A 25,017-nucleotide genomic window follows, 5' to 3' on the forward strand; every position below is an offset into this window, starting at 1 on the left:
ATGGTGGAAAGGAAGCTTTCTTTATTCCAATAAACTGATTTAAAATTGAACATGAATTTTAAAGAAAATTAATCTTTTCTGAATCAAGCACATAAGATGCAGTCGGTTCTGCTATAACGTGGATTTCTTCAATGCGAATGAAGAATTTTAACCATTATTTGTAGAATCTGAACTTTCCTTACCTGTACTGGCTGTAACGTGATTTCGTTCCATTGGTTTAAATTGTGTTATTACGCAACTTTCTTATAATGCGGGATTGCACAGAGATGGAACTATTGCCTTATATTAGAACAAACTGTAGTTTGGGACGAGTGAACCTGGTTGAAGTTAATATCCCACTGAAGTTAATTTCTGTGTTGGTGACCATCAAACTATGAGAATGACATAAAAACCACCTGGCTGTCAATTAGTTTTGTGAAAGGAAATCCAATGCCTTACCCAATCTGGCCAAATGATTTCAGATTCACAGCAAGTGAATTGATTCTTACCTGCCCCTTCAAATGATATGGAGAAATTACATACAACATAGATCATTGCAGTGCAGTACAACCCTTGATGTTGCGCCAACCTGTGGAACCAATCTGAAGCCCTTATATCCTACACTATTCTAATTTCATCCATACGTTTATCCAATGACCATTTAAATATCCTTAAAGGTGACGAGTCTACTACTGTTGCAGGCAGTGCATTCCACGTCCCTACTCCTCTCTGAGTAAAGAAACTACCTCTGACCTCTGTCCTATATCTATCAGCCCTCAATTTAAAGCTATGCCTCCTTGTACTAGCCAGCACCATACAAGAGAAAAGGCTATCACTGTCCACCCTATCTAACCCTCTGATTATCTTATGTGTTTCAATTAAGTCAACTTTCAACTTTCTTCCCTCTAATGAAAACAGCCTTAAGTTCCTCAGCCTTTCTTCATAAGCCCTGCCCTCCACACCAGGCAACATCCTAGTAAATCTCCTCTGCACCCTTTCCAAAGCTTCCACATCCTTCCTATAATGCGGTGACCAGAACTGTACGCAATACTCCAAGTGCAGCTGCACCAGCATTTTGTACAGCTGCAGTATGACCTCGTGGCTCCAAACAAAATCCATCTACCAATAAAAGCTAATACACCATATGCCTTCTTAACAAGCCTATCAACCTGAGTGGCAACTTTTTGGGATCTATGTATATGGACAACAAGATCTTTCTATTCATCTACACCATCAGGAATCTTACCATTAGCCCAGTACTCTTTATTCCTGTTGCTCCTTCCAAAGTGAATCACCTCACACTTTTCCACATTAAACTCTATTTTCCACATCTCAGTCCAGCTCTGCAGCTTATCTATGTCCCTCTGTATTCTGCAACATCCTTCCACACTCCCACAACTCCACTGACCTCAGTGTCATCCACAAATTTACTAACCCATCCTTCATCTAGTGGCCCCAAAACAGATCCTTGCAGTACACGACTAGCAACTGAACTCCAGGATGAAAATTGCCCATCAACCATCACCCTCTGTCTTCTTACAGCTAGCCAATATCTGATCCAAATGGCCAAATCACCCTCAATCCCATACCTCTGTATTTTGTCCAATAGCCTACCATGGGGAGCCTTATCAAATGCCTTACTGAAATCCATATACACCACATCAACTGCTTTACCCTCATCCACCTGTTTGGTTACCATCTCAAAGAACTCAATAAGATTTGTGAAGCATGACCTACCCTTCACAAAACTGTGTTGACTATCCTTAATCAACTTATTCCTCTCTAGATGATTATAATTCCTATCTCTTATAATCTTTTCCAACACTTTACCCACATCAGAAGAAAGGTTCACTGGTCTGTAATTACCAAGATTGTGTCTACTCCCCTTCTTGAATAAAGGGACAACATTTGCTATCCTTTGTTACACAGTTGTATTTAAGGTGACTCGACATCACCTTTCTAAAAGCAATTAACAACAGCAATGCATGCTGACTTTGCTAGTGACACAAATATTCTGCAATTTTTAAAAAAATTTTGAGTGGGATCTTTAACCTTTGGAAACTTAGGGTAGAAAGTGGGAATGGGTATAAATGATGGTGGTTGAAAAATCTGGTGAGTGACAGTAGTGGAAGATGGAAGTAAGTACTTGGATTATTTATGGTCAGGGCGAACACAAGAACGTCAAATGATTATAATTGATACAATGCGAAGAAAGAGTGCTAATTGGTTGACAAGTTTATTCTGATTGGCTAAAGCATTATCATGAAGAAAGTAATTAGATTACTTACAGTGTGGAAACAGGCCCTTCGGCCCAACAAGTCCACACTGACCCTCGGAAGAGCAACCCACCCAGACCCATTCCCCTACATTTACCCCTTCACCTAACACTATGGGCAATTTAGCATGGCCAATTCACCTAACCTGCACATCTTTAGACTATGGGAGGAAGCCCACGAAGACACAGGGAGAATGTGCAAACTCCACACAGACAGTTGCCCGAGGCAGGATTTGAACCTGGGTCTCTGGCACTGTGAGGCAGCAGTGCTAACCACTGTTCCACCGTGCCGCCCAAATGGGAGCTTATAGGTTTCTCAATCTCTAGGGTAATTCACAATAAGTGCATTGAAAGGATTTAGTATATTGCTTTTGTTGGCACATGAATGCATGTAACTTCGGACAGTATAAATGATTCGCATTCCCTCTAAACTACACTGCATGCAGCATTTTCGAGGATCCACACATACCAATCAGCCAATGCATTCACTTCTAGTTTCTGTAGCTGCTTTTGTACATGAACTTGGGATGTCCAAGAATGTAGTTTACGAATTTGACTGATTGTTCTAAATTGGTTGTAAATGTAGCTATTTATATTTGGTATCATTCAGCAAGTGTTGCCCAAACAGGCAATCACATCTAACAATAGATGTATGTGTTTTACAAGCAAGGGCAGGGTGCTTATTGGAACCTGTATTCTGCTTATTGGAAACAAAGAAAGGGGCATGCCTTCTGATTCAATCAATCAATTGCTGGAATGTACAACCTTCACGCAGCCACTGAAATTATAACATCCACTTTTAGAGCTGAAACTGGTCTACATCAAATTACCCTGGAAAAGCAAAGTACCTTAACAATTTGGACAACAGGTGAAGCAAGCCATTTCAGTTGCTACAATGTAGTCATTATGCCAGTATCATTTTTCAGGAGGAGGCTGCTGTCACCAGTTCAAAAGTCAATCTGCCAACTATAGGACAGATCAACAACACGTATGAATTTCAGTGCACTTGCTGAACATGCCTGGGTATGTAATAGTTACATTCATACCAATAAAAATAATCAGTCAAGCTCATAACATGGCTCACACTGCTCAAAGTAGCATACATTCATACAATAAAACCCATTCTCTGCAAACAAGTGCAATATTTTCAAACCTTGCACCATTTTGAATTACTCGGGAGCTTGGGAACCTATAGTTCCATATCATCCTTTCAACGGCAAAGCTTTTGCCAATCAGTGTTTACTTGCCAACCAGTCCATACCCGTTACTCCTATCATAAAATATTGTTGTCATCATTTGAAATTTAGCATTCTTGAATTTATCCAAATGAGTGCAAGACAAGAATGACATGATACATATGCTACGTTCTGTACTTTTATGCAACTTTTTTTAAGAAGTGAAAAGGTGGCAGTACTCCCTGGGTTGAGAAGCTTGTAACACTTTGAATGGAGAGTGGGACACTGCAGTAGAAACAATGGCAGTGAGGGGATTGGGGTGAACTATAAATGTTAGGTGGAGGAAAGGAAAAGATGTCTGAGGAAGACAACCTCAATTGAAAGTCCAGTCTGCAGTCATTGGTAGCTCTTTTCTCTCTTAACCACATGTCATTCACCATAAAGATGGAGAGAAAAAGGAACACAACAGGGTGATACTTGCTTCATTGTAACATTACTGGACTAGTTATCCAGAGATCTCGAAATGTGTCAACTTCCACCATCCCAGCTTGTAGTGTTTCAATGAAATTCACCTGGAATGAAGATCTAATTTAGTAATCATCATTAAAAACTAATTTAGTCCGCTTTAGGGAAGAAAATCCACTGTTTTTATCTGGTCTGGGCCTACATAGGGCTCGAGACACACTCAATGTGGTTGACATTTAACTATCTTCTGAAATGGCTGTACAAGGCAATGAGATGAATTAAACCACTCCAGAAAAGACAAAATAGATTAAAACCTGACAAATCACCTAGTCTTGATCCATACATTGAAAATGACAAATGGAAACATGCTGCAAAATCCTCCTCACTGACAACTGAGAACCTGAGCCAAAATTAGGAAAGCTGCACCACAGACTAGTCAGGCAATATCTTGACATGATCATGGTCACTAAATAATACATTACACCAATGTCCTGGATTCTTCACCAACTGGACAGGTCTATCACACGGGGCAACTGAGTGATATACAGTCAGGAGAGAATTGCCTTGGAAGTCCTCAACATCCAGATTACATTAGCACCAAGCCAACCAACAGCAATAAACCCGCTGTTGATCTTTGTCTGTTGCTGCCTCTCAGTATTTCATTTTCAGCACTGCTTAGAAGAAACACTGAGTGTGGTAAAGGCATGGACTGTACTCTGGATGGCATCTTCAAATTCTATTGCCAAGAAAGGCAAAGTGCCAGAACTAATGATTAAGCTGGTCAAATCCCTAAGGAAATATTTGCCATACTGGGTCTGTGACAGGTTGTGAGAGAACCAAAAAGAGGGAGAGAAACCTATGTGGCCACGTCTTCACCAGCCTACAGCTCATGAGGGAATCTGCCTTTGACAGTATTGGTAATAATGACTACCGTACAGTCTTTGTGGAAACAAAGTCCAACTTTACACTGAGCACACCTTCCACTGTAATAATTCCATTGCAATCTAAAACAGCCCTCCACACAATCCACAACTCCACCAACCTTCGTATCATCAGCAACTTACTAAACCACCCTCCCACTTCCTCATCCAAATCATTTATAAAAATCACAAAGAGCAGAGGTCCCAGAACTCGATCCCTATGGAACACCACTGGTCACCAAGCTTCAGGCTGAATACTTTCCATCTACTACCACCCTCTGTCTTCAATGCCTAGCCAATTCTGTATCCAGACAGCCAAATTTCCCTGTATCCCATGACTCCTTACTTTCTGAATGAGCCTACCATGCGGAACTTTATCAAACACCTTGCTAAAATCCATGTATACCACATCCATTGCATTACCTTCATTGATGTGTTTTGTCACATCCTCAAAGAATTCAGTAGGACTTGTGCTATCAGCAAGTGCTTCCTAAACAATGTCCACATTCCTGTGGTGCATTTCCCTGAGAACTTCTGTTCCCACTTTAGGTGTCCCAGTTCCTGCCTAATAGCATTGTAATTCCTCCTCCCCCAATTAAATACTTTCCCATATTGTCTGTTCTATCCCTCTCCATGTATCCTGTCAGGTTTCCAATGCAACCTTGACTTGCAACCACATTACCATTCCTTCCTTTCCTGTCATTGGCATCAACTCTCTGACTTCTCACCTTTGCAGCATTGTGGCTGCATCTAAAGCATCCAGATTACTCTGATCTAAAAAGATAAAGCTCCATTATATGTTCCAGGACTATTAGACATTGACAATGAATAATGGTCAGTCACAGTAACCCTCACATTCCAATAATGAATAACTAAGAGCTCAGGGTAAGAGAAATATCAGAGGAGATGAAGAGGGAAATGAGAGAGAGAGAGAGAGAGAGAGATGATTAGCAATCCAAAAACATCAGAGAGAGAGAAGAAAAAATATACAATGCCACTTGGTCTGGCCAATATGTGACTGTAGATAGGGTTTTTGCCCGAAACATCGATTTTCCTGCTCCTCGGATGCTGCCTGACCTGCTGTGCTTTTCCAGTACCACTCTAATCTAGACTGTGACTGTAGATAAACAGGAATATTGCAACAGATGATGGTTCTGTAAAGGTTAAGCTTCATCCAATTGGATGAGATCTTCAGGATGTAGGTAGGGAAAGGCTGAGCCTTTTAGAATCTGAGAGAGAGGCAAGATTCCCAGGAGACTTAGTCACAGCGTGCAGGTTCTCCTGCGCCCCTGAAAAGCCCAGGCAATGGCACGTCAGTTGACAAAATGTGGCAAGAATGGAAAAATTAGACTTTTGACATTGAGAGAGGAAAAATAAATCAAAATTTTCCACAAAAGGTTGTAATTGCGAGGCAAGAACCTTACCGCATAGTCATCCCTGTAAATTAAAAGTAATCACAGGCAACTATTCCTGTGTCACCCTTGGGCCAGAATGCAGAGTCTTGTCTAAAAGAAAAATTGACAAAAACCAACAGACCCTAGCCCAAAACAGCTTTTGCACATCAGCCTACACAGCGCAAAGAATATAGGGCCTACAGAGATATTTGACATTCAATCTTGATCAAAACCATTCACATGTATTCTAATACACGTAGATTAGATTAGATTCTCTGCAGTGTGGAAACAGGCCCACGGCCCAACAAGTCCACACCGCCCCTCCGAAGAGAAACCCACCCAAACCCATTCCCCTATCCAATATTTACCCCTGACTAACGCACCTAACACTGTGGCCAATTTAGCACGGCCAATTCACCTGGCCTGCACATCTTTGGGTTGTGAGAGGAAACCGGAGCACCCGGAGGAAACCCACGTGGACAGAGGGAGAACGTGCAAACTCCACGCAGACAGATGGGAATCGAACCCAGGTGCTGTGAGGCAGCAGAGCTAACCACTGAGCCACCGTGCTGTCCACGAGTATTCCAACCATCTAAAAGCCTATTAACTTTAGAAGAGAACATTAAGACAATAGTGGCATCCCTGATTTCCCCTGAGGGGCCTTTTCCAACAAAAAGCTCCAGTACGAACAGCTTCCTCACAAGTAGCTTCGGATTCAAGAACCATCGAGGCTGAACCAAGAACCAAAAACAGAGAAGGCAAACCAAAGACCTCATCGGAACAAAGGACACCCGAGGAGGGGAAGCCAATCAATAGAAATTTGAATAAGAGATTTCAAACACAGATCTTTTCCAAACAGAGAACTGTAACAGCAAGAACAACAACCACATACAACCATCAGAACTAACAACCAAGAACTTGAAACAATGTCTGACTTGACCAATACCACAGGTTCTCAGACACAACATGAGGTGAAAATCAAGCTCACCAAATAAGCAAAAGTAGAGAAAACTAGGTACTGTAGGGGTTATGCCCGAAACGTCGATTCTCCTTCGCCTTTGATGCTGCCTGACCTGTTGCGCTTTTCCAGCAACACATTTTTAAGCACTTACCCAATAGATCCAAAATGCACCTTACTGCATCAACAGATTCAATCCAAACTTGAAACGCCTACGTCATCTGAAGTCTTCACCCAGGCTCTGGTTACGGCAAGCCAGAACAAGTAGGTGCAATTCAAAACTGCGTTCTGAGTGGTGAGCATAAACCCCAAGACCCCAAAGTTCTGACCTAGCTAGCAGGGAGGAGAAGGCAGGTAGTGACAGTGCATTAGGACCCTATGGCTGGGATATCTGATTAAGAGTCTGATTAACAATGTTTAATTTCAGTAGGATAATGCTCTAACACTAATTAATAGTGTATTTTAAAGTACTATATTAATTGTGTTAATTTCCATGATTATTGCATTATGTATTTTTTACATTATTATTACCTTTTGTATGTTAAACAATTGCAAATATTCTTCTACCCTTAGACATCTGTCTATTGTCTCTTCATTTCACATGCACTAAATAAGTCCAGTGTCCAGTAACAGGGGTTTGTTAGCAATTCGAACCGCTTCAAGATCACAAAATAACTAATTGCAAATGAGAACCTTACAGGTTCCAGTGTACCATGTGCAGCATATCAGAAATGAAACAGTTCCATAGTAAAGAGAGCAGTCAACATTTACATCAGATGACATTTTTACTAAAGTCATTATAAAGTGAGACATGGAGAACTCAGAGAAGGAGGGCCATGGAATGAGTCTAAATGAACCTTTGCCATAGTGGACATTATGCTGATGTACGCAGCACATGTACTGTCAAACTGTATTCGGAGACGATAAGCATGCTTGGATTAGTCAAACCTTATCTCTTCTCAACTCCACACTATAACACCCTTCCCCCCCCCCCACCCCCAAAGAAAAGTAACATAGAATATCACAGTATGTCATTAAACATGTACAGTTCAAGGTTAGAGGAAATTGGCTCTGTGTCACTGTGGAATGTATTTGTAAATTGTGACCTTCAGGTGAGGTTGCCTATAATTATTATTCCTTCACAGAGGTGACTATGATCACTTTTGGTACCAAAGTTGCTTGTGGCCAGGATTGCTATTCAACTGAACTGGCTACTGCTCACATTCCAAATGCAGAATTGAATGATTACAAATATCTTAAATCTATACTGTGTATGTGTTGATTAGTGCAGCTGGAAAGACCTCATCACCCATAAGAAGATCCTAAATGTTCAAACAGAAAGTAACTTTTTTTAACTCATTCTGGTTGTGGTCAGAACCATTTTTCATTTCCATTGCACATTTGCAATTTGGCTGAGGATGGAAGGTAACATAGAGTATTGCAGACTGGGGGATAATCTCAGTGATTCCACCATCTTTCTTTTCTTCTATGTAATCCTTGTTAACCTCATCAACTCTAAGTTTACCCAACACTTTCATTGATGTCTTCATCTTCTCATATTTCCCAAATTCCAAACCTAAAGCTCAGTTATGTCAACCATTTAATGCATTACACCACCATCAAACCAGTGACAATGCACCTACCCTGCAACTCCTGCTGTATCTGTATCCTCTAGTGCACTATTATCCCCTACACGTATGTGTTGAGCTGCCCTTCCCATCACGATAATCATTTCCTCTCTATTCAAGTATGCTATCTCTGATCCTTAACTTGACAACCAGAAAAGTCCCTGATAAGTCCCCTTTTTTCAATGAATAGACCGCAGGACTGACCATGACCTGTGAACCTGATTGACTTGAAATGTCAGTTCTGATGAGTGACCAGACCCCTGACAGAGCACTATGATTCATTGTGTTCCAATGCATGAAAAAATACTCGTCCCTGTGTACAAATTGGCCTGTCAGCTGAATTACAATGCAAGGTGTTGGTGAGCTCTAAAGTGCAGCGTTGAAGTGGTGAACTATATTCTAATTGACTTTGAGATGTATCATGATTTTGGAGTGAGGCTGATGTATCCAGTGCTGTTCTGCTTGGAGAAGGAATGCAGGAGGCCACTGTCCAGGGAGTGAGCCCCAAGATGATGTCGTAGATCTGAACTGTGGAATTTCTTCAGCCAGAGAGTGGTTACTCTGTGTAACTCATTGTCACAGAAGGATTTGGAGGCCAGGTCATTATTTAAGACAGGTTTTGATGGATTCTTGATTAATAAGAGGATTAAGGGCTGTGGGGAGAAGGTAGAAGAATGGGGTTAAGAAACACATGATCAAATGCTGGAGCAGATGCAACGAGCCAAATAGTCTAACTCTGCTTCTATATCTTATAGTTATGATGCTATAGAAGGGATAGACAGGCTTGAGAGGTGAATGGCTTATGTCTGGTCCTATTTCTTAGCTTACGTTCTTGTATTCACCCTTAGGTATGAGCCAAAGAATTTTTCATTAGTTTCTATGGCTCTTTGCTCTCATCAGTGCTTGTGAGATTTTTTATATCAACTCACAAGATCATGAGAACATTTCATTGAATTAATGAATTTCTCATGCTTTATGCTTGACAGTAGAGACACTTTTCTGGCCCCACGCATCCCTGTGGCGTATGAACAGGAAGATTTAAATTAAAAAGTAATCATGGGGTTATTGATTCAGCTGTAAAGACTGGATTTTACTCTTCTACGCTTCTTATTTTGGACAGAAATGGGGAAGGAATTGTTTTCAAACCGAGAACTGTTGCACTCTTTGAAAACAAGCAACTGACCCTCATTGTAAGTGTTGCTTCACACAGCTGCTTGTCTGAGCAGTCATGGCAGAAGATTTACAGAGCCAAGGGTTGTGTACAAATGCTGACTTGGCAGATTAAGAAATAAAAAACCTCTTCTCCTGTCCACCGACTGCATCAAAAGCTCTAACACTGATTCTGGGAGTTTGGGTTCACTCTCTGAACTTAAGTCGTCAGCCCGCCCTTGGAAAGTTTGCTTGATCTTTGTCATCTCTTTTAAAAAGATGCTTTTTGTCTTTAATTGCCATCAGTGGAGCTCAATTACCTCTTCTCCAATACACCTCTTGACCATCTCACATTTCCTTCTCACATGGCCAATAAGCAATATTGATATTTGTTGCAGTATTAATAGCAGAATAAAAGTACAGAACCAGAAAGAGAACTAATTCAACTTAAACTACTTCTTTACAACAGGACAATCTTTATTTATGATCATGATGGATCTGAAAAAGAAGTTGCTGGTTTGGAGTCTTTAAGAATTTCATTTAGCCTTGTACTGTTATTTCCTTTAGTCTTAGTAACAGTCAGTACAATGGAATGTTCTTCAATTTGATTGCATAAAAAAAGGAATGAAGGAGAGGAAACGTTTGCAAAGTATGGGATTAAAATTGATTCATGAGGTGCACATCTGGAATAATAATGTTATCTGTATATTGCTGTCAATTACTAGTTAAAAATGAAATTGAAATTTCAGTGGGGATGTTGCAGTACTTTGAAAGCATTTTGGTGTAAAGTTGCATAGAAGAAATCTTACAGAGCAGTCATTACAGATTTTCAGCCAGGAAAGGTAACAGCAGCCTTTATAATCAATTGCAAAAATATTTATAACTGCAGTTGTCAGACAGGATTTTAATCTTGAGTCAAATATTTAATTCTCTTGCAATGATGCCAAACTTGTAAATTGCAAAGGCATGCAGAAAAGTTGGAATCAACAACATCGAGGGTAATAATTTCACAGGTGAGACTGAATACATTTAGGAGCTTGAAAAGTCATCTGTAGTCGACCTTGACCAGAAATGCATTTTGTGTGTACATAGTGTTTAGAGAAATTCCACATCAGCAATCATTTGACAAAACAGGCTCCTATTTTATTCTCTCTTAGGGTTTATGATCCATGCCTGGATGCCATTCCTCAAGTTCCTCTAGCATATTGACCAACTGACCATTCTTTGTATGAGCCAACAAGTAGTGCTGTCGACTTTTAGCCAGGAGAGGATCATGGGTTTGTCCCATTTTATCCTCCTTTATATTTTCTAGTAATGGTTTGCTTTATACGGATCAACTGCACTATGTTTTTTTGTCATCATCTTCCCTAGGTCATTACCATTTTAACCGGGATCAATTGATTCAAGATGCACCAAAATTTCTGTCTAAGAACTCCCAATATATTCAAATCTTTTGTGGGCATTGTCAAGGATAACCTTTGGAAATGGACCATCACAACTAGCATACCCTTTCATAATATATTGAATGTGCTGGTGTTTATGCAGGTCATGGAAGAAAGCTGCAGAAAGCTGAAACTGCAGGGGGTGTGCTGGGGGATATTGTTGATTGAAAAATATGATCTGAAGATCAGCTCAAAGTTTGGTAAAGCATAGTGGCATACACGGTCATGTTCAGCTCAAGCATGCAGAAGTGAAAAGGAACTGGGCGAAGATCCAAGCCATGATATTTCTGATGAAAGGCAAATATTATTCTTGTCAATTCAGAGCACCAGGAGAATTTAGTTGATGAGGTTGGGTTTGATTTTGCATAAGTAGTTGTACACACTAACAATCAGAAATTTGATGATCATACTGGAATGTGGTACCAATAGTAGGAAAAGGTCATGGCGGAGTCATGTAGTCATGCCAGGAAAAGCAATTGCAGAGGGTTTGATGCTTATGTTGGGAGGATTGGACAGAATGGAACATTAGAGAACAAAACACAGAGGTGGATCAAGCAAACACATAATGGAGTGCAGAAGCCCAATTAATGAAAAAATTGCAGGTGAAGATTAAAAATGATGATACCCTGAAATTCAAGTGGCACATGATATATCTGGCTTATTAGGGGCAGGATAAAATCACAGTAAAAGCACTTAATCAAAGATAGAAGGGGAGCACAAAATTCCTGATCCATTAACCATTAGAAGGATTGCTTCCACCTGCAATGTGATCTTTTCATAACCTCAAACATATTTATCATAGCAACTTGTAAGCTGCAATGACTGAAGAAACAAAAGCTCAGATTTTCAATTCAAGGCTCTAAATATGAAGGATCAAGAGTGTAGTCGTGGAGGGTTGTTTTGTAAACTGGAGGTCTGTGACTAGCAGTGTTCCACATGGATTGGTACTGGGCCCACTTTTGTTTGTCATTTATATAAATGATTTGGATGAAAACATAGTAGGCATGATCAAAATGGTGGCATCGTCGTCAATGAAGAAGATTATCTAAGACTAAAAAAAATCTTCATCAAGTGGGCCAATGGGCTGAGGAGCGGTGGATGGAGTTTCATTTGGATAAATGTGAAGTATTGCATTTTTGTAAAACAATCAAGGGCAGAACTTATACAATTAATGGTAGGGCCCTGGATAATGTTATAGAACAGAGAGACCTAGGGGTTCAGATACATAATTCTTTCAAATTTGTGTCACAGGTAGATGTTTAGAATGGTTGCTTTCATTTCTCAGACCATTGAGAATAGGAATTGGGTCACATTGACGTTGTACAGGATATTGGTGTGGTCTCTTCTGGAGTACAGTGTGCATTTCTGGTTGTCTTGCTCGAGGAAGATATTATTAAGCTGGAAAGATTTCATAAAATATTTACCGGGATGTTGCCTTTAATGGAAGGTTTAGTTGAGGGAGAGGCTGGGACTTTCTAGAATGTAGGAGATTGAGGGTGACATTATAAAAGTTTATAAAATCATGAGCAGCATAGGTAAGGTGAATAGCAAGGATCTGGCATGGAGGAATTTAAAACTAGGGGACATATTTTAAATGTGAGAGTAGAAAGTTTGAAAAAGACACAAGGGGAAAGTTTTTTTAACATAGAGAATTTTTTTTTGTGTGGAATGAACTGCCAGAGGAAGTGGTGGATGCAGGTACAGTCACAACATTTAAAATACATTTGGATAATTACATGAATAGGAAAGGTTTGGAGGGATATGGGCCAAACGCATGCAGGTGAGATTAGTTTAGTTTGGGGACATGGTTGGTGAGGATTAGTTGGACTAAAGGGTCTGTTTCTATGCTGTATGACTCTATGACTCCAAGTCAAAACCTTTTGTCCTTGCCTCCTTTTATTTTTGCATCTAACAGGATTTAACATTAATAACCATAAGTGTAATATTAAATGCAAAAGACATATCTCAGTGAAGGAGCAAAATTTCTTTATGCAGAAACATAAATATTTGTGTTTATGTAGGACCTTTCACAACATCAGAACGTTCCAAAGACTAAATAACCAATGGAATATGTTTGACATATAATCATTGTTGTAATGTATATAAAACACAAGTGCCACTGTACTATCAGCAAGAACCCAGAAAGAGCAACTTGATAATAACCAGATAATTAGCTTTTAGGTTATTTGTTGAGGATAAATATTAGCCAGGGCACCAGGAGAATGTTTCAATTTTTCTTCAAAAAGAGTCTGTCTGAATTTTTCATTGCCTTGAAGGACAAGTCAGATCAGGTCTCAGTTCAAGTTCTCAATGGAGATGGCTGCTTCGAAACGCAACACTTCCTCAGTACTGCACTGGCACAACAGCCTACATTTTGTACCCAGATTTCTAGCATTGGGTTTGAAATTGGCAACCTTCTAACTCTGAAAGAACAACACAGCCACTCAGCCACAGCTGGAAATTATTATGTGGCCGAGGTTATAAAATCACTTCCAACACTAATAGTTGAGGCAGTAATAAATGGTTGCATTTCACACGATGCTATGTTTCTCATACCAGTCCCACTCCAACCAAGCCAAACAGCTGATCAAGAGTCTAACCACAATAGGCAGCCATTTTGTACTTGGCATAGAGCATGATTTCAACCTATTTTATAGAGTTGTCAGATAATCTGAATGATCAGCAGTGTTTTGTTCAAGCAGGAGCTGCTGCTGGGGTTATAGACAGTTCCCATGGAAGTGGAAGTTATAGAGGCCAGGCTGTAGAAATTCAAGGGCTAATTGAGGGCTCTGACCTTGTTGAGATGTGATTTAGACACATTGCTTTGTTTATCCACTTGCAGCAGGTACAATAATAATGGGAATAAGGCAAGGCATTAAATAGATCTTGAATAGACCTCTCATAGCTGCAAGGGTGACTGAGCTACCTGACAGCTGTATGTTCCTGTTAAATGGGAGGCTAGCTGTGAATGGTTGAATGGGATAAATGGCATGCAGGCCACATGTTACATTTTACAAACTTTACCCAACCTTAACAATCAACTAGGTAGAGATGGCTGGGCAGGTGATGTGCTGTAGCAGTATGATGTGGGAGTTGGCAGTTCCCATTGCAAGCTGCAGGGACCACATCTGCAGCAAATGTTGTTTGCTCGAGGAACTTCGGCTCAGGGTTGATGAGGTGGAATCTGAGCTTCAAATACTGCAGCACATCCAGGAGGAGGAGAAGTACCTGGATGCTTTGTTTCAGAAGGCAGTCACACCTGATTAAGTACTTCAAGTTCAGTCAGTGATCAGGGACAGCAGGGTGTGATTGCATGTGCACCAAGTAGGGGGGTCCTGAATTCAGGAATGAAGAAGGCTCAACCCTTGACCTTGTCCAACAGGTTTGAGGTACTTGCTCCCTACGTGGATAACGAAAAGGTCTCTATGGAGGTTGAACCAGCTGACAACAGCACTATGGTGCAGGAGACCATTCCAGAGGGAGCAAAAAAACAAGTGGTAGTTGTAGGGGACTGTATAATTGGGGGATAGATGGTATCCTTTGTAAGCAGGATTGTGAGTCCTGCATGATATGTTGCCTGCCTGGTGCCAGTGTTCAGGACATCTCTGACTGGCTTGAAAGGATATTGGAGTGGGAGGGCGAGGATCCAGTTTTTGCAGTCCACGTTGGGACAAACAACTTAGGCAAGACTAGGAAGGAGGGTTTATTTGGCGGATTATCAAGCACTAGGACCTAAATTGAGGAACAGGTCCTCAAGAGTTATAATCTCCAAATTACTACCCGAGTCATGTGCAAATTGTCTTAGGGATAAGAAAATTAGGGAAGTAAACACATGGCTAAGGGTATGGTGTGGAAAAGAGGGGTTCCATTTCACAGGGCATTGGCATCAGTTTTGGAACAGGAGGGATCTTACTGATGGAATGGTCTCCCCTTGAACCAATCTGGAACAAATATTTTAGTGAAAGGGATAAATAGGATGGTCACTAGGACTTTAAACTATTGAGTTGGGGGGAAGGGAAAGGGGAAACGGCAGTAAGTATAATGGTAAATAGTAAAGAAAGCAGCAGGTTAACGTGTGCAGGAGGGTTTAACTACATTAAAGACTATGAAACAAGTTAAAAAGAAGGAAAACTTAGGAGTTATTATTCATGGAGCTGTTAGAATTCAAAAAGAAGGTATGAAAACTAGCAGAAAGACACTGTACCTGAATACTCATAGTATTTGAAACAAGGTAGATCAGTTAACGGCACAAATCATTGCGAATGAGTATAATTTTGTAGCCATTGCGGAGACATGGTTACAGGATGGTCATGACTGGGAGTTAGATATCCAGGGGTATCAGACTATCTGGAAAGACAGACAGGAAAGTAAGGGAGGTGGTGTAGCTCTGATATTTAAAGACGACATCAGAGCAGTGTTAAGAGATGATATAAGTTCAATGGAGAATAAGGTTGAATCCATTTGGGTGGTATTTGGAAATTCTAAGAAGAAAAGTCATTGGTAGGTATAGTCCGTGTAGGCCACCAAATCATAGCATTACACTGGGACAGGCCATAAACAAAGAAATAACTAATGCCTGTAAAAATGGTACAACAATTATCATGGGGGATTTTAATCTATATGTCAATTGGTCGAACCAGGTTGGTCAAGGCAGCCCTGAGGAGGAGTTCCTTGAACGTATCCACCATAGTTTGCTTGAACAGTATGTAATGGAACCGACGAGGGAGAAAGCTATCCCCAATCTCATCTTGTGTAATGAGATAGGAATAATTAATGATCTCATAGTTAGGGATCCTCTTGGAAGGAGTGATCACAATATGGTTGAATTTAGAATACAGATGAAAAGTGAGAAGATAAAATCCAATACCAGGGTCCTGTGCTTAAACAAAGGAGACTACAATAGGATGAGGGAACAGTTGGCTAAAGTAGACTGGTTGCAAAGATTATATAGTGGGAGAGTTGATGAACAGTGGAAATCTTTCAAAGTAAGGCAGGTCATGCTAAACAAATTTACTGGAATTCTATGAAGACATTTTGAGGACAGTGGACAATGGGAACCCAGTAGGTGTGCTGTACCTAGATTTTCAAAAGGAATTAGACAAGGTGCCACACAAAAGGCTACTGCATAAGATAAAGTGCATGGCATTATGGGCAATTATTAGCATGAATAGAGGATTAGTTAGCTAACAGGAAACAAAGAGTGGGGATAAATGAGTGCTTTTCTGGTTGGTGTTCAGTGACTAGTGTGTGCCTTAGGGATCAGTATTGGGACCACAATTTTTTACAATTTACATCGATGATTTGGACATGGGGACCACACCTAGTGTATTTACATTTGTGGGTGACACCAAGGGTTAGTGCTAAAGCAAAGTGCGCAGAGGACTATGAAACTTTGCAGAGAGGTATAGATAGTTTAAGTGAATGGGCGAAGATCTGGCAGATTAAGTATAATGTTGATTAAATGTGAAGTCATCCATTTTGGTCAGAATAACAGAAAAAAAGGACTATTTGAACCATTAAAAATGCAGCCTACTGTTTTGCAGAGAGACCTGGGTGTCCTTGTGCATGGATCACAGAAGGCTGGTTTGCAGGTGCAACAGGTAATTTAGAAGGCAAATGGAATGTTGTCCTTCATTGCTAGAGGGATTGAGTTTAAAAGCAGGGAGGTTATATTGTAGTTGTTTAAGGTGCTGGCGATGCCACACCTGGGGTACTGCATGCGGGTTTGGTCTCTTTACTTGAGAAAGGATGAACTGGCACTGGAAGGGGTGCAGGGGATAATCACTGGGTTGATTCCGGAGTTGAGAGGGTTGGCCTATGAAGAGAGACTGAGTAGACTGGGATTATATTCATTGGAATTTAGAAGAATGGTGGGGTGGGATTGAGGTTGGGCGGGGGTGGTGGTGGATTGGTGGGGGGCAGCTTCCAGAAACAAAATATTACGTAGGGAATCAATAAGATAGAAGCAGGGAGGATGTTTCCACTGGTGGGTGAAAATAGAACAAGAGGGCATATCCTCAAAATTAGGGTTGAGAGTCTAGAATTCCCTGCCCAGTGAAGTAGTTAAGGCTGCCTCATTGAATGTTTTTAAAGCTAAGATAGATAATTTTTTGATCAGTAAAGGAATTAAGGGTTATGGTGAGAGGGTGGGTAAGTAGAGCTGAGTCCATGAAAAGATCAGCCATGATCTTATTGAATAGTGGAACAGGCTCAAAGGAGCAGATGACCTACTCCTGCTCCTCGTTCTTATGTTCAAGCAGGTGTGCAAAATCCATATCAAAGAGATAATTCAAGATTAGGTTGGAATAGATGGATGAATGAAAGAGAGATAAAGAGATATTGCAACAGGTAAGATAAACATGATTTAATCTGTTCAGGCAACTCCAGCACAGATTGGTTGGGCCTACCCAGATTGTTCTAAATGGAAGGGTTTATTTAAACATTTCCAAACTTGATCAAGATTTCTTGAATGTTGGAAAGCTTTCCCTACCTTTATCTTTTTTCTCTTTGGAAAGAGCATCTTTCTTTCGTCGGAAAGATTTTCTCCTTTTTGGCCCATCTGGAAAGGCAAGATTTTATCAGTTATTAGTAACTGGAAGCAATGAACTTCAATAGAGAGAATGCATAGGTGAAAAAACTCTGCGCAATTAAGTAGTTGTTAAAACACGGACTGAATGCGTGAATCTAAGAGACTGGGAACATTCTGAATTAGATCAGCTTTCCTTAGACGTTTAGAATTTTCTGGAACCATATAAAATGTAAAACTTCAGAACTTCCTGACAACCACAGCAAAGAGAAAAACAATTACCCAAGTTGAATTCCTCCCCAAGAGAATGTTCATAATTAAAATCCACATGAAAATTGTTTCCAGTCAGGTCATACATAAAAGCAGAGTTTAAGGCTAAAATTTGGACACATTCCAAGAACTAATTAAAACAAAATAGAAATTTGTACTTGGCAGATTGTTTTGCTCTCCCTACAGAAATTATTGACATTTTTCAACAACTTTTAACATATTTTGACATTATTCACTTTTGAAGCTTTCATTCACTCTTAAGAACAATCATGTGTGCCTCACTGAATCACATTTACACTGAAATGCAATCTTTAAGCTACCTGTTGATATTAATTGCACTGAAGAGCTACAATGTAAATATAACCTGACATTGCAAGTGGTAATCAATTGGCATATTTGTCATTAATTAATATTGAATGCAATACTAAATTTTTGTGCTTAGCATCATTTGATTTTACTACAGAGCTATAAACCTGACCACATGAGAAGCTAAGATAAGATTTGCACAAGCTGCACACCTGTAAAAATCAGTAATACTGAGCCATGGATTTTACTTAGTTGTGATTGTTATATCATGTACTTGTGTAAACATTTTAACAAGCAGTGTGCAGATCATGTGGTGGGATTATGAATTAATAGTTCCTTTTTCAATTATCTGATTTGTTTACACGGGTGGCAATGAGTACATCTTATGAAACTTCCCTTTGTTAATGGTTCAACTATCAGTACCGTCCTTTCCCTATCTCTCATCACTCAAGGAAACTTATCCAGTCTAATTTACTGTTAACCTCCCAGAAGGAGAAAAGCAATTTGCATCAGTGATTTAGTGTGTTTTCTTGTATAGTGTCATCCAGTCATACAGCATGGAAACAGGCTCTAGGACCCACCTCATCTAAGCCAACCAGGTTTTTGAAACGGAATTAGTCCTATTTACCTGCATTTGGCCCATATTCCTCTGCAGAAAAATACCTCAAGTTTATCTGCAGAGGGCCATAAAGGTCCAGCAAAAGTCATGAAAAATGCTAGCTATTTGTGAGAGTCTACTTTGGAATTCATGCCTTAGAATTAATGTCCTACAGGCAGAATTCACAAGCATCAACAGATCGTTTTGTCAGCACATACTTTAGCAAGGGCAATGAATATGATGCTTCAAAGGTTGAATTGTCAGATAACAAAGCCTCAACGCCTATTGAAGCATTCCAAAAGAAAACTTACAAGAGAAAAATGAAAGGTCACGTCATCACTAATGGATGACTGAAAATATGAAGCTGTTGCAGCCAGCTACCAGTATCGACATCTATTAGGAGCAGCAAACATTGACAATTGACCCTGTTTCAGGACACAAACTGCAAGCAAACTGTGTGCCAAATGCAATCTAATCGCACCAATAGCAAGGCTATCTCACATTCCAAGATGTATGCAAGCTATGCAGTAGAAAAGGACACTGGAGCCATGTATGATCAGAAAATTCCGGTCATGAATAATTCGCAATGGAACCCAATCACACACCGTTGGAAATGGTTGGCCAAGAACCACGGGGAAGCGCATCAAGACTACACTGACTTCTGGTAAAAATCCAGGAATATGACTATGTCTGCGACAAACCTGGTACAAAAATGGTCATCTCAGCAGACCAGATTGCCAAAAAATGAAAAAAGGTGGGGCCATTCCACTGGATGCTCTAGTGGAGGTGAGATGGTGCTGAACAACAGTGACTTTGGTTCCAGCGGCAGCAGGGTGGTGAAGGGGATTTTGTGCCTGGCCACCAAGGCCATGGAGGAGCACTTAACAAGATAGACTGTAAAGCTGAACACTTTTTCTTTACTGTTTTGATTTTATATTCTATGTTTTGATTTATAATTCTGAGTATTAAGATGGCACCGGAGAGTGGTGACACTATGCAACTTTTCATTGAATTTTGTAACAAAATACATGTGACGATAATTAAATCAAATCAAATCAAACTGGATCTATAAACCAATAGCATGGACATCAAAGCAGATGATATGCTTAAAATTGATCTTTACATATTGGTCTGTATAAATGTGACCAGCTTCAAATGGAACCAGCTAATCGCACAGAACTGAAGGCAGTGTAGAAAAGTTATCATTATGTGGTGAACTGACACAATAAAAAAAGGTGCTAGACACTCTCTTGAAGTTTTTGGCCCTAGAGAGATGAACTCAGTATCTCAGCAGATGTTACCTTGAAGGAAACATCTTGTGCTTGTGCTTAAAACTCTCCACCAGGAGATACTGGCGCAATGACCTTAACTTAACATGGACACAGTGGGATAAGAAGACTAGCATGTGATACAGGGTCTATCAGTCAGGGATTAGTGTGTTTGTTGAATTGTTAATGAGGATCACTGGAGCATGTGGGAGCCACCAAACACAACACCACAGAGAATCTCTATACCCGCATGAGATTCGGTCCGTTCCTGGGTTCAAAATTGTCGCTGATCTATTTACAGTGAATGGAGAGGACTTAATTTTATTCACTGATTACTTCTCCAAACTTCTAAATGTCAGACATGCAAAGACAATACGAGTGTGTCCAAGGCAGACAAATTAAGTGCCATATTCAGCACCTGAAGAAGTCATTTCAGACAATACAAACAGGGGTATTTGAACAAAAGAAGGCATGAACTTTATGACATCCTCACAACATTACTTCAAATTAAATTATCTCACTGAGTGAATGGTTTGCTCAATGATGTCATTCATCCTGAACTGTAGGACAACAGTACACATCCTGTGTGTCTCAATGTTACACCTCTCGTGGGGCGGTGGTGGGGGGGGGGGGGAATGTAGCTGTGAAGGCAATAGGTAGATGCAGTGGGTGGGATGGGGGGGTGGTGATGGTGATGGGTCAGGGGGAGAGTGGAGCAGATAGGTGGGAAGGAAGGTGGAAAGTAAGACAGTTCAAGAGGGTGGTGCCGAGTTGGAGGATTGGCTCTGGGATGAAGTGAGGGGAGGGGAGACGGGGAAGTCCTGGGCATCCTCCACCGCCAAATCCAAGCCATGTAACGCCTGGAGGAAGAACACCTCACCTTCAGCTTCGGGACTCTCTAACCACATGGCATCAACATTGATTTTACCAGTTTCCTCATCTCCCCTCCATACCTCCCCCCCTCCCCACCCACTTCACCGCAGTTCCAAACCTCCAACTTGGCACCGCCCTCTTGAACAGTCCTACCTGTCCATCTTCCTTCCCACCTATCCGCTCCACCTTCCACTTCAACCTATCACTATTACCCTGCAACTGCATCTACCCATCACCTTATGCCTAAAACATCAACTCTCCTGCTCCACGGATGCCACTTGAACTGCCGTGCTTTTTGAGTGCTACACTTTTAGATTGCGACCTCTAGCATCTGCCGTCCTCACTTTCTCCTAATGTAGAGGGGGAAATAGAGCCAGTTACAGGAGGTGTATAATACACAGATACAGTACAGAGAAAACATAAAATCATGCATCCAAATTGGAAAGTAAAGTCACTATACACTTACCAAACCACTGGGTTAAGCTCTCATTAGAGAGAGATGACTAGTGGAGATTTAACCTGAGGGTCACCACATCTCGTGTAAGGAGATAGATTGAAAAAGAATGCCTTTCATTGGTAACCTCAGCCAATGTGGGAATTGAACCCACACTACATCACAAACCAGCCAAAACGGTAATAGAATGTCAGGCCAATATGGGAAGAGTGACTCTGGCACCTGACCAGTTAGGGGGCTGGGCGTGAGGTGACAGTAAAAGTGGTGGTATTTGAGCTGGCAGAGCTCCCTCAGTCTCACCCATACCACGAGACAGGGTTTCTCCTCAATCTTTTACTGTCTTGCTCCGAACGACTTGTGTTGTCTTCCCAATCCACTCTGATCTCTTCTTCTGTCCTAAGCAGTCTGTGTAATGAATTTCCCTAATATCTCATATTCTCCATCCCATCCGATGAAATCCTTATATCACCTCTTGTTTCTCCCTGGATTATTCCTCTGATTTTCCACTAATATTGCACTTATCCCAGAACAATATTCTCTGCAATCTCCTTATTTCTCTTGCTAAAACATTGTACAACAGCAGCATACTGATGGAGTGGTAGTCTCCGTGGTTGTAGTGTATATCTCTATTAAGTGTTAAATGTGGAATCCACATTTCAGTCAATGGCACCCTATATTGTTGTGAGTCCTGCTAGCCTGACAAAGCCGTATGTTCACTCCGATTCTTCCCCTGATTGTGAAGTGGATTGTGAAGCCTGTTCTCCTGGTGTATAGGACATGACAATCCACTGGTACACTCTGAAATGTTAGCAATGTCACCAGGTATTATGTGGCAAGAAGTGAACACTAACGGTTAAAAAGATGATAGCATCATGGATGTTATTAAAAGTCCTTTGCCTAACAGTCAACCATCGGCCGTCCAAGTTCAGAATTGGAATTCACAACCACAACCACAACTAACGTTGCATAAATCTGGACTGAAGCGCAGTGAATACTTTACCATTCTCTTGATTTTAAAACAACAACAAAATGGCAATTTAATTTTAAATTAAACCAATATCAACCAAGTTCCCACACTGTCAACTTCCAGTGGGCTCCCATGATGTCCTGCATTAGTCCTTCCCAATTATTGTGCAAGAAGAATTGAACTGATATTGTTGGAGTTGCTGGCTTCTTTAGTGCTGGCACCAGTAGTGTGTTATGGAACCAAATCTTACAACCAGTATTTCTTGATAGTAATCTTTCCACTGGCTAGCAAACAACTAGGGAGTCGTTAAAAAAAGGTTCTCCATAATTGTTCCATTTTCCACTGACTGTTCCTTACAATTTCTCTGAGTCAAAGCAGCCCTTCTTGCCTTCCAGTGTGTCACTATATTATACATATGTAAAGATTTCTGTCAGTGTCAGTTCATGCAGTTAGGGCACACACTTTTTTTTGTTTAATTCAGAGCATTATGAAATAGCCCATTGAGCGCCACAGTCTATTTCAACAATTCATTCAAATTTCAGATTGTACAACGTGAGGCACAGACTAAGTTGAAAGCTCTATTGAAATCTTGAAATTAATTTCAATACTTTAGCAAGTATAAAGTGTCTGGCTTCTAAGATTAGAGAATAAATAAATAACAGCAAAGCTGAATTAAGGCAAGCAGAGTTTGCTAATGCATTGTCCAATTTTCTCCAGAAATCAGCAAGCTCCACTTCCTTCTTATTGCAAACAGAGGCAATACATTGTTTTCCAATTTTTTTAAACTTTTGATCTTCATTTATAACATACTTTTTAAATTCTAAAAAAATCCACAAGGCAGTTCCTTGAAATATAATTAAGTTGATACAATGAACACAGAAGATAAACTGAATCAAGATACAGTGATTAGAAATTCCAAGTTTTAATTTAGAATTTGGAAGACTGTTAGATTGAGGGAAATAAAACATTAACCGTTGAATTCTGGAAAAAAAAGTGCCTAAAATTCGTGGGTGATGAGGGAAGGTATATTTCTGTCTAAAAAATAACTTCTGCAGAAACTCAGCTGATCTGTGGAGAGAAAGAGACCTTTATAGAACTACCATTTTGTGTTTTCTCAGTACTTTGGTTTTTTTTTCATATATCCAGCATCTGAAGTATTTTGCTTATATTCACATCTTTATGTCTATCCCTACTTGCTGTGAGAAGGTGATGAAGGTGAACTGCAGATGAACTTCAGAAATCTATGTGGTAACTTTGTTGGGAAGGGATTTCTATTAGATTAATGTACAGTGTTATCAGATTTGTGATCTTGCTCATATCAGGAGGGTGTGTGACGTGAAGGGGAATTTGGAAGAACGTTGACCTTGTGGTAACGCTCATGTTATCCTTCTCAGTAGAAGAGATCCTAAGAAATGTAAGTGAATTATCACAGTGCATCCTATAGGTGGTTTATCCCACAGCCACAGTGTACCAATAGTACAGAGTGTAGATTGAATCCAATGCAGAGGTGCAACCAAGACAATCACTCTATCCTGAATGATTTCAGGTGTCAATCTGCTGTTGTGGATACATTTGTCTAAGTGAGTGCTGAAAATTCCATTAAATCCTTAACATGAGTTTGGCAGTTGATAAAGATGTCTTGTTAGTGACACACACAGTTTAGCCTCTGTCCGGCTTGAGTAACCACAATGTTGATATGGCTGGTTTACTTAAGCTTCTGGTTAATGATTACTGTAGCCCCCATGTCCCTTACTGTCATTTCAAGGCATTGACAATGATGCTAACAAAAGTCTGCAGAGATGATTGGACTTCCTTCCTTGGAAGTAGGAGACTTTAAATATAGTAAGAATTCCTGGAGATGAAGGATAAACAGCACTGTGGATTTGGAACAGTAATGCACATGGACTAGTATTGCTCATCAAAACTGAAGAATTTCAAATATTTTAAATATAAAATAACCAAAATGAAGGCTTTATGCTAAAATAAATCTTATTTATAATATTCGGGTATCAGATATCATTAAATAATGGAGGGAAATCTTTCCCCTCAATACTAAATCAACAGTGAGTTTAGAGTTTGGCAGCATTGTCTTAGCTGAATTTGTACAAATTCCTGAGGTGAACTCTGATTAGCCTTGTGAGCTAAGCTAAATTCAACCTGTTGTCTGCCAGTTTGTGATACACAAACAAAATGTAGACTAAAATTGCACAAGTGACTGTACTTCTAAGCAATATTTAAAGCTTTGTGAATTGGATGTTTCGAGAAGGTTAAACTGACTGAGCTTTTTCGAAGGCTGTATGAAACAAAATAAACAACTGGTTAAATGAAAAGGCGAATTTGCTGTAGCCATGTGAAATTGCCTTGAAATCA

At 40.2% G+C, this 25,017-nt stretch overlaps 1 protein-coding gene across 3 annotated transcripts in view; it reads right to left on the reverse strand.

Annotated features, from left to right (window-relative positions):
- Nucleotides 1–25,017, reverse strand: part of arhgap36 (Rho GTPase activating protein 36) — a 214,617-nt gene that overhangs the window by 40,432 nt on the left and 149,168 nt on the right. For all 3 annotated transcript variants that reach the window (XM_072595113.1, XM_072595114.1, XM_072595115.1), the window contains exon 3: nucleotides 17,876–17,944. In XM_072595113.1, coding sequence (XP_072451214.1) covers nucleotides 17,876–17,944 — 69 coding nt within the window. The remainder of the gene's footprint in view (nucleotides 1–17,875; nucleotides 17,945–25,017) is intronic.

This window comes from Chiloscyllium punctatum, chromosome 25, assembly GCF_047496795.1.
Source record: "Chiloscyllium punctatum isolate Juve2018m chromosome 25, sChiPun1.3, whole genome shotgun sequence".
In the NCBI taxonomy this organism is placed as follows: Eukaryota; Metazoa; Chordata; class Chondrichthyes; order Orectolobiformes; family Hemiscylliidae; genus Chiloscyllium; species Chiloscyllium punctatum.